The 18159-nt window shown below is 36.0% G+C and overlaps 1 protein-coding gene across 2 annotated transcripts in view; it reads right to left on the bottom strand.

The window, feature by feature from the left end:
- The window catches only part of THSD7B (thrombospondin type 1 domain containing 7B), a 742175-nt gene that overhangs the window by 439036 nt on the left and 284980 nt on the right, over window positions 1-18159 (bottom strand). For both annotated transcript variants that reach the window (XM_039874567.1, XM_039874568.1), the window contains exon 5: window positions 11334-11503. In XM_039874567.1, coding sequence (XP_039730501.1) covers window positions 11334-11503 — 170 coding nt within the window. The remainder of the gene's footprint in view (window positions 1-11333; window positions 11504-18159) is intronic.

The following is an 18159-nucleotide window of genomic DNA, read 5'->3' as shown; positions in this document are numbered from 1 at the left end:
GCATACCTAGAGAGCTCACAGATTAGTGTTGTGTTCTTAGTGTTCTCTACTAATCTCCAATAGAGGTTAACCAACAAGCTTAAGAAGTGATCCCTAGTACACATGCCATGTCAGATGCAGGACAGTTAAGGGTCCAGGGCAGTGCTTAGTTATGCCCTTCTGGCTGTTACGCATTTTTAATTTCACCCCTTATCAGAGAGAATGAATCACATAATATTATTTCTAAAAGAAACTTTGCTATTGGATCATATTCCAACCTCCTCATTGTACAGATGAGGAAGCCGAAGAATTTGTATTTTATTTATTTTTTTAATATTTTTTTCAATTACAGTTGACATATTAATTTCAGATATACAACATAGAGATAAAGTATATACTCCTTTCCTCTTCTAGGACGCCTATCATTTAATCTTACATTTCAAAAATACATTTTACATACCTAGAATACAACATACGTCATATCATACCCACATAATTTGATTTTATGTTTCTCTCTTCAGATTGGCTCTCACCTCCAGATATTCAAGGTTGGTTTCTCATTCTTCTAATAGTATTTGATACAGTGTATAGCCTACATCAGAACCTCAATAAATGTGTGAAAGCACCAAAAAGTAAAGACTTTAATGTCTAAAAAAATAGCATCATGTACTTATTGAGCATTACTATGTATCAGACACTGTGCTGTGATTTTTTTCTTCTTTAAATAAAAATCATTTCATTTAATCCTGACAATTCTATTGCTATCTCCATTTTACAGACAAGGAAACTGGAGGTTTAGAGAGGTTGTGTGACTTGCCCAACATCATACCACCAGGAAATGAGGGAGCTGGTATTCAAATAGAGCAAGCCCCACTTCAGAGCCTGAATTCTTAATTACTAAACTAACTAAATCTCTGTACCCTTTTACATCATACTGTATAATCTATATATTCATATAGACTATTCTCTTGTTTAATTTTAATAAATCCCAAGTTTTTATTTATTTCTCAGAAGAAAGAGAAAGGAGTTTTGGTGGGCAGAATAATGGCCACCCAAACATGTCTAAATCTTACCCCCTACTATCTGTGAATGTTAGATTACATGGCAAAGAGGAATTAAAGTTGTATAGAACTGAGGCTGCCAATTAATCGACTTTGAGATGAGGAAATTATCTTGGATTATCCAGGTGGGCCCAATGTAATCACAAGGATCCTTATAAGTGGACAAGGAAGACATAAGAATCATAGTTAGAAAGACATCTAAAGATGTCATATTGCTGGCTATTAAGATAAAGTTAGGAGTTATGAACCAAGAAATAAAGGCAGCCCCTTAGAACTGGGAAGCAAGGAAAGATTCTCTCCTAGAGCCTCCAGAAGGAACACATGCCTTGATTTTAGCCCAGTGAGAAATATTTCAGACATCTGCTCTCTAGAAATGAAAGATAATAAATTTGTGGTGTCTTAAGTCATTAAGTTTGTGGTAAGTTGTTACAGCAGCAACAGGAAATTAATATAGGGGTATAATTAATCGAAAATAATGCCTGTGGCAGAGCCAGCTAGCTGTGCCTCAACGATTTGTGCTTTCCTTCCAAAGTGTATAGTTATTGCCAGATAGGAGCTGCCCAGTCAGAGGTCACATTTTCCAAGGGCCCCTAATCTCCCTATCCTGATTCTTTTACACTGAGGCTGGACACAATGACTAGGGTCTTCAGGGGACTAAGAAAATGTATCAGTTCAGACTTAAGATACAGAAGTTCCAGGGTCTCATGCTCTTTGCTGCATGGGTGATGCAGTATTAGCTTCTGGCCACAAGATAAAAATTCATGCATAGAAAGGTCAACTAACTTGCCTAAGCTCACACAGTGTGGCTGGGATAGAATGGGTGGAAGGAACAGTGGAGTAAGGTGAAGCTGGAGAGGCAGGGAAGGGCCAGATCATATGGTCTCTGGGAGCAATGTTAGAAAGTTTTAATTCAGAAGAAGACTTTAAAGTCACTTTGCATGCGACTAATATACTCTAATAAGCTTTCTTATAAGGTTGCTTTGGCAGGAGTGTGGAGAAAAAAATAATAATAGCTAGTAGTTACTAATTGCTTTTTGTATAAGGCTCTGTCATAAGTGGTGTGTAAGTGTGTGTGTGCATGTGTGTGAATTTTATCCTCACAGAACTTCCATATCATCTCCATTTTACAGATGAGGAAATGGAAGGGTAAAGGAGGTTAATTAATTTGTCTCAGGTTGCACAGTTTGGAAGTGATAGAGTTTGGATGGAGGGAGTGTTCCTGCAGACCCCATGTGCTGAGCCGCATGAAATATGCCCATTCTATTTAGGGGTACGTGTAGAAGCAGGGAAATCAGTCAGGAATCTATTATAGCAGTTCATGTGAGAAATACTGCTGGAAGAGAGATGGATGAAAATAAATAGAATAAAGAAATTAATTATATATTTGGAGATAGTATTAATAGAATTTGATGATAGATTAAATTTGGGCAGAGAGGTGAATGACAGTGAAATATCAAGGACACTGTCCAGGTTTCTAGCATGAGCGCTTGGCCAGAGAAGAAACAATCTCCTGAATTTTGGAACACTGAAAAAGAATATGATATGGGGTTGGGCAGAATAATGTAGAGTCCAACAGTGAATTTCAAATACTATAGATTATTCAAATAGAAATAGCTGTGTACAATTCTGAGCTCTGAGCCTAGGGAAAATTGGGACAACTTGGATAAATTTCATCGAGTCAGAAATACAATTAAAGTCTTAGAAAAACATCTTAAAACAAAATAAAATGAATTGCAATGATATATTCTACATGGGAACACATAGACTTTTACAATTAGAGGTAGCATCACAATTGGGAATTGATTCTCTTCCCCATAATGCTTAAAAAAATGGCCAGAAGACACAGGGGTAATTGAACCATCCTTAAGCACATGGAAAGATCTTACTGAGTCTTCTCTCTTGAGGACAGATCTGATGAGAAGTTCAAACTAGAGCATAAGAAAATGCTGAGTACAAGAAAGGCTGGTGAGAAAATTGTGAAACTTGCATGCAGGAAGGTTTCGACAGTAACCTGGATATTTGTTCTGTATCCTACTTGCCAGGGCATTCACATATTCAACAAGGCTGGAGAAACAGATTTAGAAGAAATAACTTTGTTTCAGAAATTACGCTGCCAAGAGGAACCTCATTACCTCCTGGCTTGGTGTTCAGGAAAAATCTAATCCAGCTGACAAAATGAAGTTTAGTGAGACACCCAGCTAAAGACTGTAAATGCACACGAGTCTCAGCATATTTTTCCAAATGCAATCTTTTAGTATGAAAAAGAGAACTTAACTATTCATTAATGAAGTGCAGGTGTATGTAAGCAATTGTAATCTAGAGAAAATCCATCCCAAAATTAAAAGAAATGCCAAAAACTGAATGGTAAGACTACATACAGGGGTCTACATTCTTTAGTTCAAGAAATGCCTTTTGAGCTTGTATTACACCTTGTGCCAGGCAATGTGCTACCTGCTGTGAAATCTGCCAGATGGGAAAAAAAGGAAAAGTACGATAAAGGGGAAGAAATAGAAAAATTGTATGATGAGGAAGATGAAATATAGAAGAGGAGGCAAATGAGATTGAGAGAGAAAAAAGAGAAGCAAAATGAAGGGGGAAGCTCCCACCATACTTGAGGCTTACACTAGGTCTCATCTAGACTATTATAATAAATCCTTAAAAACAGAGTCTCTCATTCTTTCTTTCAACACATATTCATTGAATTTTGTTGTAGCTTAAGTCCTCTAGAAAGCAGAGCCTACAATGAGAAGTAACGTGTTAATACTTTATTCAGGAGGTGTAAGGCCAGGAGGTAGTGAAAGAGAAAACAATGTGAGTAAAGCAAGGATCGGTGCTACGTAATGTGTTAGTGTGTTCACTAACCATTTCACATTAACCCTCAAAGAGATACAGCAGATTTATGTATTTGGAAAACAAGTATTTCTGAAAAGATTGCAAGAATATACTAGAATAATATACAGGTACACTGGGAAGAGCCTTGCTCCCACGTGAATCATGTTTCCCATTCAGTGAAGTTTCACTCGTCTAAGTCTCCCACACTTTCAGGTTGTATCTTCCAGGTTTTAATACCCAGCCCCTCAGGTGCTACTCAAGAAGCCAGATCTCATATGCCACAATGTGGTGCTTTATCCAAGTCTAAGAGTGGACTGGCAACCACAAGTTTACAGAGAATCAACTAAAGAAAGAAAGAAGAAGGTGGTAGAAGGAACATGAGAAGGGGCAAAGCCTCGAATTCAATACAAGCCTCCTTTATGTGCTGGACACTGTGCTAATCGCTGGGGAAGTAATAGTGAACCAGAGAGATGTGGTTCCTGACATCATAGACCTTGCATAGTAGCCTAGTTACCAGTGCACACCAGCAAGAGTTACAAGGCAGTGAGATGAAGCGCTGTGATGGCTGAGGAGCAGAAACCCCACGTCATCTCCTAGGTTCCAAGAAGGAACAATTTCTAAGAAGTAGGGGTTATCCAGGTGATTGGTCAGGGATTAAGTTTGTTAAATTGAAGAGAAATCACAGAGATCTTAGGATTGTGGTCAGTGGCCAGAAAGAGACTCTTTCCAAAGTCCTAGAGTACGAAAGACAATATTCAGTACTGTTGGTGCTCACCATGTTAGACAGAGAGGGAAAGGGAAATAGTTCGCGTCCTGCTATCTCATGACCTGATCCTCTCCAAGCCTAAGACCAAAGAATTCTACCTTTCTATCTAAACTCATAGTCTTTTCCTTCATCCACCCCATATTCATATCCAACATAATTATTGGTTTTACTCTAAATATGTTCTAGGACTTTCCACTTCCGTGTCTTTATTTACATGGCTTGCTTCACCTGGGATTCTGTGCCTTTCACATGATTGCCTAAACTATGCCCTTCCTTTAAGGCACACTGAAAGCTTTCTTCTTTATGAACCAATCTAATGTCCCTCACATCCCAATGGTTTAATCCCGTCTTCCCTGAAATTCCCCTTTACTTTTAAGAAACTTATCTTATTTCTGTAGATATTTGCTTGATTGTCTCCTCTTCCCTCTAAAATTGTCAAATAAATCAAAACTAACACTGAGAGAAATAAATAATTTTTGGTTTCTATCTCTTTTCTCTGGAGAACAACAAAGGGATATATTTAACTCTAGACATTATGAGAATTTTTAAAAATTCAACTACTAATGTCATTGGTCAAGACCACTAGACAAAGCCACCATTTTAGTCCAAGCTGATAGTCTCAGCCCAGTGGCCTTCTTTGTTTTTCCCTCCTGTGCACTCCTCCCCAATCTTTCCCTGTGGGCCATTTCCATCACTTCATGATGGTCATATTTTCTGTTTAATCTAATTCCATTCTAGGCCTTCTAAACCACCTGGCCTTGGCATGGAATACTGATACCCAGATAACAGATCATTTTGGTTTTGTCCACAGTAAAACAATTTCTTTCTCCATGCTACCCTAAAAGGAAAAGTAGTCGGCAAAATTCAATATAGCATTCTCTCTCTTAAGTTTTCCATTTTAAATTCCGTAAGCATTTGCAATTTGCCATTTATATGACAGGCACTGGTACTTGAAAATATAAAGAAGAAGAACCCCAAGCATGGCCTTCAAGAGCTTTACAACCTAATGGATGACAAGGACAATAACATCAATGCCTAGAAATCAGTCAAAAGCTATGCGGTGTGATAGGGTTATGGCCTTAGTGCAATAGCATTAGGAAAGCTCAAATATTACTGGTAAAACCACTGGAAAAATCCAACCATTTCTACTTTTGGTTCCTTGACAGTCTTGCTCCTCCGTGATGCCACAGGCTTTGGTTTCAGTTGCATACTATATTAAATTATCAATTAAGTAGTGTTAATAACTAATATATAATATATAATAATATATACAATATATAATAAATATATAATATATAAATATATATTAAATAAATATATAATATATCGTACAAAGAAGAACATATATTCTTCCTCTTTAGAAGATCAAATTAAGGAGGACTCACATGCTATCAAAAATACCCATTTTTCCACAAGCCATTTTTACCCCTCAGGAGTAACCTTTATTCAACACTAGACTCTTTCATTGAATATCCTGCCTCTATAATTATTTTTCTAGGGCAACTCTCTCCTGTTCTCATTTCAATCATGTGTATTACACCTTGAACTAAGTAAATTAAGAAAATTTTAATGTCAAAAACAGCTTGATAATTTAATGAATGCTTAAAGTAGGAACTCTTCAATATTTTTGCTAAGCACAGTAATTCAATAAACATTTGCTATATCACACTAATACAAGTTTGTTACACTTGATTAAATAATCACTAAATTGAGATGTAAATGCAATGAAACAGAATCAATAGAAACCAATCTCAATCTAGACTCCTGGTGACCTAATTGCTTCTAAGTATTTAGTGTTCTTTTTCTAAAGTTTTCTTAGCTTTCACACTTTTGCATGAGAATATTTGAACTACATGAGATATATATATATATATATATATATATATATATATATAATCTCCAATAATTGAATATGTTTCCAGGGTAGAAAGAATGCAGGCCAACATCCTCCTGTCTCTTGGTCTCATGTAAACTGCCATCAAATATTCTACTGTTAATTACCAAAGATTATTTCATCCAGTTATCTGTGCTTCTCTATTAGCATAAAGCAATAGAAAATGCTACGACCTCATTTCAACAGTCTCATTTCTTCTCTAAGGGTTAACACTAAGGGAAGTTCTAAGTATATTATTTTCTTAACACTTTATTCTCACACCCAAATGAGCTTATTGAATTTAAAACCAATTTATAAAGACAGGTAAAGGACATTTTTAGGCTCTCAAATGATGGTGGAATATCTCCTTTAATTGTCCCTTAAGAAACCTGTTCATCTATTCGTAACGTAAATTACATTATTTCATATCACAAAAATTTCTTGGATAATCAGATAAGTTTGCAAATAGGACATGACCACTCATGAAAGTTTTCTTAGCATAATGACATTCATCCATTCTGATATAAAGCTAAGAATATGAGATTTCTTCTATACTTAAAAACCTTCAGTGAGAAAAAAAGTTTGCACTAGGTACCCATATTCTTGAAAATAGTCTTAACTCCAGAATATTACAAAAGGCCTAGTTTTACAATGTCATTGTAACATTCCTCATGCTCTCACACCAGTTTACATGCCACCACTGAATATAATTATCTCCATTACTTTCCATATGTCCTCCCTCACTCACTTAGCATATTCTTTTCTGTTCATCCTCCAAATTCTCTGTAAGCATTATCACCTTTATAAAGATTACCCTCATCTATCTCTCTACATGATTAAATCATTTTAATCATGTAGATAGATAGATGATAGATAGATGATAGATGATAGAGATATAGAGATATATAGATATATAGGTATATGTAGATATATATGTACATATACATATATATCATATTACTTATGACAGTATTTCATAATTGTTAGTTCAATTGTTGTTCCAATTCAAAGACTGTAAATTAATGAGGGGCACCGATATAATACCAATGTCTAGTACATAGCTTAAACGATAGCAAATTACTTTTGAAAACGAATATGTGATTGCTATCCACATTCTACTTACCTAATCAATATATTTAAAAAGAGTATGATGAACTAGAACACTAGAATAATATTTATGTGGTTTAGAGAAGTACCATATAGGTTAGAATTAAAACCCAGAACCAAAACATATCAAATCTAGTTAGACTTAAAACTAGCTAGACACAAAATATATAGTCTTTATATACAACTTAGCATTCCTGGACACATTCCCTTAACTGGTCATGCACTCCCGAGGTGTCAACTCTGGGCCTAGCATAATATAGACTTAGGACTTTCAAGAACTATTCAATCTTTGTAGAGTGGAGGGGGCAACTAATGTGCTCAATGATTCAAAGTTAAATTATATTCCATTCTTAAAATAGCTGTGTCCATTTGATGCCAAATAATAAATCTGAAATATGAAGACAAACAAACAACCAGGCAGTGTTCTACTTAATTACAACTACACCAGTATCTTCTCTCCATTTTTATTTAGTTTTTTTGTCGTGGGGGGGAGGGGCTTTATTTTTTATTCACTTCATGAATAAATACATTCTATCTCTATTCAGTTTTACTCCATATTTTTTGATATGCCACTGTCTGGGCCACATTGTCCCAGTCTTTCTTAGATTTTGAAAGTGTGTTTCTTGTTTCGATGTTTACTTTCTGAGAAACCACCCCTGAATGCAGGCTGAGTGGCTTTAATTTTGTTTGAGAAAAGGGAAAGAAGAAAACGGTCTCACCAAATCCAAGCTTTTAGAGTTGCAGGTAAGCATTGCTCTTGTTGGTAGTTCTGAATTATAAAAAAGAAACAAAACTGTCTCCACGACAATGAGTGATAAACAAAATCATAAATACCCCTCTACATTTTCATCCCCAATTTTATAGGCTTGGTTACTATTACTGGTAATACTTCTCATATTGATTGTTATGGCACTATTTTAGCTGCATCTGAAACATCACATGAACACTGAATAACATAACTAGTTATATATAATAGAAATATATACATATACACACACACACACACACACACACACACACACACACATGTATATATATGCAATATAACTATGCCATAGTTGTTATTATACTATTCCTACAAACGCCATGAATTGAGGTCAAATGGGGAATGGGACAACAGCAAGAATAAGTCGTCGATAAAACTGCATTAAAATCAGAATTCAGCCTCAGCTTCCAGCCTCAGCAAGAGACTTGGGACCCTTGGGAGAGAATTAGCGTTTTCCCCTTCCCCCATTCTGGTATCTAGAAATTCTATTTCATTCTATGCATGAGAGAGCCATAGATATAAGTCTAGTTCCCCACCCCTCCTGCTTCCAGGATCTTGGATTCCTCTAAGATCACATTTTTAGAATGCAGTGCAGCTAACTCAGTGAGTGGTAGGATTCTACACAGTAGTAAGTCAAGCAATTCCTCTTCAGAGAGTGAACAGAGTTTCCTGGAGTCTAAGGAGAAATTAACCTTGTGGGAAAGTCAATTGAAAAAAAGAGTTTCTAAAATCAATGCTATTAAAATTTCTCACCCTCCAAAATCTAACATCATCATCATCATCATCATCATCATCATCATCATCAAAAGATGTTCACAAAAACTGAAATGCAAAAATGTCACCAACTTTTCCCTTCTTTCTGCCTTAGAAGAAAATGTTAGAAATATTTAAATTCTGTCACTTTAATTGGGCAAACACACTCGCTGGTCCTTTAAAATGGCAATTCAATTATTCTCTTGTGTTTACTTGAGCCAAAAAGAAAATCTCATGTTGCCAAATGCATTGAGGTATACCTATAAATGATAACAGTAGGAAAAGAAAACATTTATAAGAAAGAAAAATAACAGCAGAGCAATTTTTCTGGTTCCCTTTCATATAAGGGCAAAATAAAGCCTTTTAAAATAACTATGAAGATAAGTTGTAAGCCTTTAATGCAACTGTGGCTACGCTATTTTTTCTAATACATCAACAGTTTCACTCACTGTATTTAACTATGTATAAGAGTACATGGTTGTGGTATATATCGATGCATTTATATCTCATCCTCACATCTAACCAGCCCCCAATCCCTTGAGAACTGGGTTACCAGGCTTAGGGCTTTCTATGTATTTTCTGTTTCCATGTGAAACCAAGCATTAATCTAGAAGTGTATCTTGGCCTAAGATTTTCTTCTTCTTCTTCAGATGCTTGAAACAGATTGCACCAGGGCTTAATAGGCTGTTAAATCTGCATTAAACATCCCTCTTCTATTTAACCCCCTCATCCGCATGTGACTCCCAACTCTTGAATACCATTCATGCACTTTCTTCCTTATTACAATCTCCATGTCTAATATATTTTCATTAAGAAAGCTGGAAAGATTAATGTTGAAAGAGCTTTAGAAACAGGTGACCCATAAGTAAAGTTATTTTTACTAAAGAAACTTTAGGAAGATAAAAATGTCAGAAGATAAAAAGTTGAAGATGAAAATAGGTAGCTTATAAATTCTTAATTATATGTTGACCTCTGAAGATCCTAGAACCATAGACAACAGTTAAAAGGAAGAAGGAGAAGGAATAAAAAGATCACCAAGATTTGAAAGAATAAGCTGGAGCTTTTTATCTAAATTCTGTTCCTCCGAATTCAGAAGAGTAAGCATAGTCATCATGTTCTGTCCTGGAACAGAAAGTATGTAAGTTGTCACTTTCCAAAACTGACATTAGAAAAGAAAGAAAATTTAACTGTGGTTTAAAAAATAACTTAAGCCCTGTAAATGCAGAACTGTAACTTCAACTTTGAAGCAAATGCTAAGCAGTCTGGAAAGATTATCCCTCTGTGAGTCATAAGGTACATCATCAAGGCTATGGCCATGGATGCTCCTGGAAAAAGGAGAGGCCATGTCAAAAAAGGCATCTGCATTTGAACAACTTTACTGAATAAAAAGGATGTATTTCCATAGCAACAAAGCTCACACCTTGCCTCCCTAACCAAATTCCACAGGTGAGAATTTTATGTGCACGTCCAAGGAAATATTCCTACCTTGACCATTTCTGCAGAGGACACTGCTGTGTTCTCCAAAGTGGCCAGCAGGTTATACCTTCTTTTAGAGTAGAACACTACTGTCTACTCTTGGCTTTTCAATAAATGGAGTTAAATAAATCTGGGCCATTTTTTTTCAGTCTTTATATGTATCATTGTCCCAAATTCTGAAACAAATGGACTAGTGTTGAGGTTGTACCTGTCCAATGGACAGCCTACCATAGGGGTTATTATTTCTTCTCCTCTTCCTTCTTTCCATATACTTTTACATTGTAAACTTTGGCAATAAATTGGCATTGACCTTGACATTTGAAAGTAATACATCTGTAGAAATTCCCACATTCACAAATTCATCAAAAAAAAAAAAAAAAAAAAAAAAAAAAAAAACAATAATGCTCCTCATTTATTACTGACTCACTCCAGCTCCTCAGAGTGTAATATCCATTTGTACTACAAATCTTAGGTTTATTTTCTCATGTAATTTTCACAATGATCTTTTTGGGCTGATGTTTTTTATTATCACCACAGTTTTTAACTATTCCAACTTACTGCAAGAAGCAGAATTTAGGGGTGGTTTGCAAACGGTCAACAAAACATTAAATCTGTGAATGCAGAAGGTCCACTATATCCAGAAGAATAAGAAGAAATGGTATTGGAGTAGATTTCTCTTTCAATCAATAACACCATCTGTTGCTGGTGCTTGCAGCCTACCTTCCTTAGCCCTCTGTGCAGTGGATGCTGGTGTGCTCTGGGCACAGTACACCTCTCGGGTCTGGATCCCACCTCCACAAATGGGTCCCGTCACATGCCAGTGGAGGTCCTGCTGCTCGAGGAGGAGAGAGACTTGGCATTCTTTCCATTCAGAGGTCTTCCAGGAATACCTGTTTGGTTTAATTTATTTAAAAGAAGAAGAAGAAATCAGGAAAATATAAAATTCTAAAGAAAACAAGTGATGACACCAAGTGTGCATAAAAATCACTCTTTCTAAGGCCAAATCTTTGCCTATGGATTAAAAAAAAAAAAATCTACTAGCTTTGCATACTAAATCTCTTTCATGTCCTAGAGAAAAAATCACAGCAGCCTAACATGTTAATAGCGCAGGATAAGAGAAGTGAAGGAAGAAAATATGACTAAACGGTGGAACTGTTTCAACCTTGAAACTAAGAGAATAAAGAAAGAGGAAAGAGTTGGAAACCAAATGAGCCTAATTTGCAGCAGCTGAACTTGTCATGGAATTTCATTTCATAAACTTCTAAGTGACTTTGTGTGAAATTTGGCCTTTCTTTTTTAATTAATAGGAGGATGCTGTTTGAATGTGTGAAGTTGAGAATATATTAATTTTACTGGACTGAGATGAACTCCAATTTTTAAACCCTCTTGATAGAGCAAAGTATTTCTACCTGTTTGACCCTATTGGGATAAAGACATCCATATTAAAAATTAGTTAACAAAGTGCCCTTATATTTAATTGATGAATGCTTTTTCACACATACAAACATGATGTTATTTAAACTGACTTAAGAATATGTCCTCCTGGTTTATAACAAGTTAAGATACATACTAATAGGCAAACACATACACACACATGCACACATATAAATACAGAGTAAAAAACACAATGGAGTTTATACACAACTTGTAGAAAATAAAACATAACAATACTATCTTCAAACCTGGAGAGTTATTTCAGATAGAATTTCCTTTATGGATTATTACAGCATTCTTCCAGCCCATAGTATTAATATAACCCTACAGCATTCACATAAATACCAACAGACTCATTAACTTTGGGAACAATAAACAAAACCTAAGAACATTCTCATATCTGCTATACCATTTCAGATTTCGGGAAAAGAATTCTAGGCTTTGTGATTGTTTCAAAGAAACCAAAACAACAATAAAAATACGCATGTGTCACCAAGACTCTGGCTTCATAGAAACTAGAATAAAATTGAAATAAAGTAACAGGTGTCAAAATCAGGAGTCAAATGTCTAAGAAACCTAAGAGTCATCAAATCCCCCACAATAAATGTCATCATTCTAAAAGGCTTGAAAGCTGAGAAATCTTAGTCTTGTGAAAAGCCCGTTGTAGAAAAAGGATTTGGACAATCCTTTGAGATTTGTTATAACCCAATTGTTCTCCCTCTGCCTCACTACTTCACTTTCATGTGGTTTTCCAAGGCTTGAAAATGAGAGGGCCGGGCAAGACTTTGTAGTGCAGAGTTCGAGTCCTGCTTATGCCAGGTGAATACAGACAATAACACATTCCTAATTCCAGGACATGAGAGACTGAGAAGTCCAGTTCTTCCCAGAAGTAGTGCTTCTCCAGAGGTGAAGCTCCTTAGCCTTTTCTCCTCACTCAGAAAGCACTGTCACTCTATTCTCTACAGTCACTCAAACACAAGGCTCGCTCCTCATATCTCTGGATCTTAGGGCACAGGTGGTTCTGTATTCCAGGGCAAGACACAATGAAGCAGAGGTGTGTTGGGGTGGATGGTTACCAGGTTCTCATTTTAAACCCTCTGCCTCCTAAGGTTCCCTAAAAGAAGTGCTCTCTGGTTATTAGGGAGGGGATGAGACACAGCAGCTGACTCCGAGGCTCCTATGACATACTGAATCAGATAGGCAAAATGTGGGTAGTGTGGTGTAAAGTAATAAGTATGCTTTAGAGTCAAAATGATCCAAGCCTTACCACTTGCTAGACATATGACTTTGATCCAGGTTTGTTTTCTCATCTGTAAAATGGGGATAATAATACAAATGTTGAACCTGGCCTATAATAAATACTAATTCTCTTTCTTCTTATGTCCTTCTATTTGTGTCTTTCATCTCTTGCTGCCACAGAAAACACACACACATATACATACACCATTCACATTTTAAAGGATTTTACTGATTTTATTAAAAGTCAGTAATATTAGATCAATATTGATCAAAAGTCAGTAATATTAGATCAATATTAGATCAAATTTTGGTTGCTGGAAGTTATACAATGCCATCCCTCGATCTCAATATTAGAGATCGAGGGATGGCATTGTATAACTTCCAGCAACCAAAATTTGGCAAAGAGCATAAAAGAAACAAAGTTGAGAATTGTTTGCTTGTTTAAAAGGAGTAGCCCATGCTATATGAATTGCTTTTTCAATTAACTTATCATGACCCTATAAGAATTCACAATGGAAGAATTTGGGAAGTCATGGAGAAAAATGAAAAGGAAAGTTCAGTGAATATGGTTTTATATAAGGTAACAAAAACCCTGTTGGTAAGCTCATTAACCAAAGATACGAATTCCATTTACTGGCAAACAACAAATTCTCTAAAGAAATATAAGACATTTATCACTATCGCTATTGTTAACCATCTCACAGAAAATGCCAGCCCAGCAAGTAGCAGAGGAAGAAGCACACCAGTAAAAGACTTCTATATTCTTTTTTAAAATGAGGGTCTTTTCATAGTCTTTTCTCATCCTTTTATCTTTATCTTTTTCAAAAGAGCTATCTATGTTTAGTTGCAAATCACCCGGCAGCCATGAAAACTGATGATCCTGAACTCTACCAACCTGGGATAGTGTCCCTAGAATCTGACAGAATAAGAAATCAAAGGCGTTCGCTCAGTTAAACGTTACTCACTTTCTCCTTTAGAGGCTGTTACCATAATAGTCTTCCGGCCTCTGAACAACTTGGCTTTCTGACTGCCTGGGATATTCTCTTTAATGGCTAACTCCCTGTCAAAGACCAGGCCTTTTCCATCCTCTCTCTCCCAACTCGGATGCCTTTTAACACATCCTCATTTTGTCTCTGTGCTGAAAAGGGAAATATGGGGATTCTCAAAGGCCAGTCCTAACTCCTGTGAGGGAGCAGCACTTTGAAATCGTGTGGAAATGCCTCAAGTAGGGCAGACGGCCATGGAGTGAAAGAAATGAGCCAATCCTCAAAGCCCCTTACCATTTGTTTTTTGTCAAAGGGTCCAGCTGAACAGGAAAGAGGCATTCATTTACTTGGGCTACTAGGGTATCGTGACATATCCCTCAAGTAATAATAATCTATATTTTCTGCAGGCTTATTCTGTTCCAGGCAGTACACTAACAAATTTAGGTGTATTACTTCATTTAATCCTCTTATCAACCCTATGAGGAAAATATTATCTCTCTTTTATAAATAGAAGAATTGGTCTAAAGAATAAGCAATTCATCCAAGGTTGCATAATTAAGTAGAAGAGGAGGTTTCAAAGTGAGGTTTATCTGATTCTAAAGCACATCTAATTAATGACATGATACTCTGGTAGAATAAAACAGTGAATGGCAAACCAATGAAATTTGATCAGAGGATATAGAAAGTAATTTCAGTAGATAAAATACCTAGTCATTACAAGGACAAGCAAATGGTGGTCTTGGTCACTAAAATCCTGTTAGTGACAAAACTGAACAACAATATTTTATGCTGCCAAAATACTTTTTCTTTCAGTCTCAAACACATATACAGTTTGAGACTATTTTATAGCCAATCATTCTATAATTAGAGCACTGTGGTCACATAGGGTCAAATTTTAGCACTTTCAGGTATAATTGCAAGTTAATAAGAGAAAAAAAATATAAGCCAGATAAAAGAATATCTAATTGTAAAAACTAAAATTGCCACTAAAAGTTACAGTAGACAATTTTTTGAAGAAAAATGCCTTTTCAAGTCCTTAAAATCAAATTCCCTACATTTTTTTCCGGGTGATTCTTAATCTTAGTTAAACTTATCATCATCCATTCACATAAAAACAACTCCAGTGCCCCCACTATTAGTGAGAGAGCAAGCTATTAGCCACTCTGGAACCCAAAATGTCTGAAAAGTGAAGTGCTAGTAACTCAAACACCGAATGCACAGGGAAAACAATTTGTACAGGGACATTTTAGTTAACATAAGGATATATATATGAGAGACTGAAGACAGGAAGGAGTTGAAAAGCAGGACTCCCTAGAGAAAAAAATAGGCCTGCCCAAATAGTAAATGAATCAGTTACTCAGCCATGTGTTTATTTATTCTTTCTTTCAATAAGTAATTTCTGAGCTCTACCTATGTGCCAGGCACAATTTCAGACAATAGAAATGAATAGCAGTGAGTAAGACATAGTCCTTGACCTTGGGAAGATTACCTTCCAGTAGGGCAGACACAGAGAAATGCATCATTACATAACACAGCATCAGATAACACAGGGAAGAGAGACAAAGAGAGCTATTTCAGTGCTATGACCAGGAAAGTCCTCAGAACCCTGAATAAAATGAGAGAGTGAGTACAAAAATAAGTAGGCAAAGAGTGTTCTAGGCAGAGAAAAGAGCATGTTCAAAGGTCCCAGAGATGGAAATGCTTGGTACTTTCTAAGAAAGCATAGAAGCCAGTGTGGTTGGGACAGGAAGGTCAAGGCAAGTCAAAAAGTGTGTGTGGGGGGCAGGGGCAGATATAGGAAATGAGGGGTGGTCAGGGGCCATACTATTGAGAGCCTTGTAGGCTAGAATAAAGACCATATTGTTCCAAATGTGGTAGAAAATTATGAGAAAGTTTAGAGAATAGTAATGATGTGATTTCAATTTTAAAGGACTACTCTGGCTATTCAGTGAATAGACTCTGGGGCGGTGGAAGGAGACAAGTTTGGAGGCCTTTACCAATACAGAGGAGATGACAGTGGCTTCATCTGGGGCAGTCACAGTCAATGTAGTGAGAAGTGATTAGATTATGCATATACTATGAAGGTGGAGACAACTTTCTAATGGATTAGATGTGGACGGGAGAGAAAAGGATGAGTAAAAGATTCTTTCGAATTGTTTTTGCCCTGAGTATTAGCAGCACAATTTCTTGGCACTGAATTCTTAGGTGAGACAGCCCAGGAAAAGAGACAAAAACCTAAACATCAGATAAATTATGTATATTAGAACTCTGAAATTCAGTTTTTCCTCATTTATCCCCTAGAATCTGCTTTCTGAATATTTCTCTCATGCCTAAAACTCACCTCCCAGTTTCTTCATATGTTCCCCATAACTTAAGCCTACTCTTAGGAAATGGTCAACAAATGTATCCACATGATACATTAAAATTAATATTAAATATGTTACTATCCTAAAGAGGTATATGAGGCTTAAAAGACGAAACCAAGATTAAGTCAAAAAAAGAATCTTCTAACAGTGGAAGTACATATTTCCATCAAGATATATAAGAGATAATTCTGGATTAGAAAAATCTACTCGAGGCTCTGAAAGTCAAGCACCCAGGTAGCCTGCTTGTTTTTTGGATGGTGATGCTGTCCAAGCAAAGGAATTGCATAATCAAATTATTGTCCAAACTGAAGTTGAGAGAGCAAGAGTAAAGAACCAGTACATTGTTGTAAAGCGATGAATAGCAACATCCTAAATTAGCGAAGCCAAAATTAGAAAAGTAGAAACATTTAGCAACTATTTTTAAAATACCCCAATCCTACTAATTGTGACATAAAGTGATTCTAATAGCAATAGGATGGAAGGACCATTAGAGTTTTATAGGCAACTTCTGCTCTTTAGAATGCATGCTTTTCATAAGGCTTAGAATTGCTTACACACTGGATTTCTTTTCGCCTTCTTCTAAGACTTAAAGCAAAGCAACATGGGGTAGAATCTTAAGTGATTTAATGGTGACAGATTGAAAGAATAATTGCATTAGTTAATGGTCGTGTTTTGACTAAGCACATATAGATTTGCAAACACACTTGGAATTGAAACCCTGGTGCAAGGTATTCAGATTAAATGTGTGGTTAAAAATCAGTGTACTGCAACATGACTAATTTATGATAATGTCTGTTGTCCTTTTAAAGTTGTAAATGCATTTAGAAAAGAATTAACTTGTCATTTTTTGCTGAACAGACGACCAAAATAAAGAGAACTGATCAAGCTTTATACATTTTATGCTCTAGTAATTTTTTATTGAATAGAGTGGGACTATTGATTACGGAAAGCTACTCTGAAGTACAAAGCTCTTTTTGCTCTTCAGCAGATGGCTTTGCTAGCCAAACTGCACTTATGTATTATTGATAGACTTCTATCTCTATACACAGCACTTAGCAGTACGTTAACTTTCTTACACTAACAGGGGAACAAATCTTCTATCCAGGAGGACTTAAAGTGGCACAATGGGGACTCATGAAACAATATGCACCAGTAAAAGATGGACTCAGAAAAAAAGCATCAGTATCCCGTTGAAACAATTTACAAATTCTTTGAAATGGTGGTTTCTTCTCTAAATCAGATTCTCCTGAGGGTTCCAGTTCATGACCTTTTTACTCCTCAAGTGCTACAGAAAAGCTGTTTAATTAAAGTAATAAAAAAAATTATTAAAGAATTCATTAATATGATGACCATTTATTGAGCTCTATTATGTACAGGGTGTTAGGTGCTATGATAAATGGGAGAAGATATAAAAGATGTGGTAGATGACATACATGCTGCTCTGTGCTGGAAGGCAAATTTTACAAATTTAGATTATAAACTCATTCTTCACCCTCTTTGAAGCTATTCTTATAATCAATG

This window comes from Pteropus medius, unplaced genomic scaffold (assembly GCF_902729225.1).
Source record: "Pteropus medius unplaced genomic scaffold, Ma_sr-lr_union100, whole genome shotgun sequence".
Taxonomy (NCBI): domain Eukaryota; kingdom Metazoa; phylum Chordata; class Mammalia; order Chiroptera; family Pteropodidae; genus Pteropus; species Pteropus medius.
This window is presented reverse-complemented; position numbering and strand designations above follow the sequence as displayed.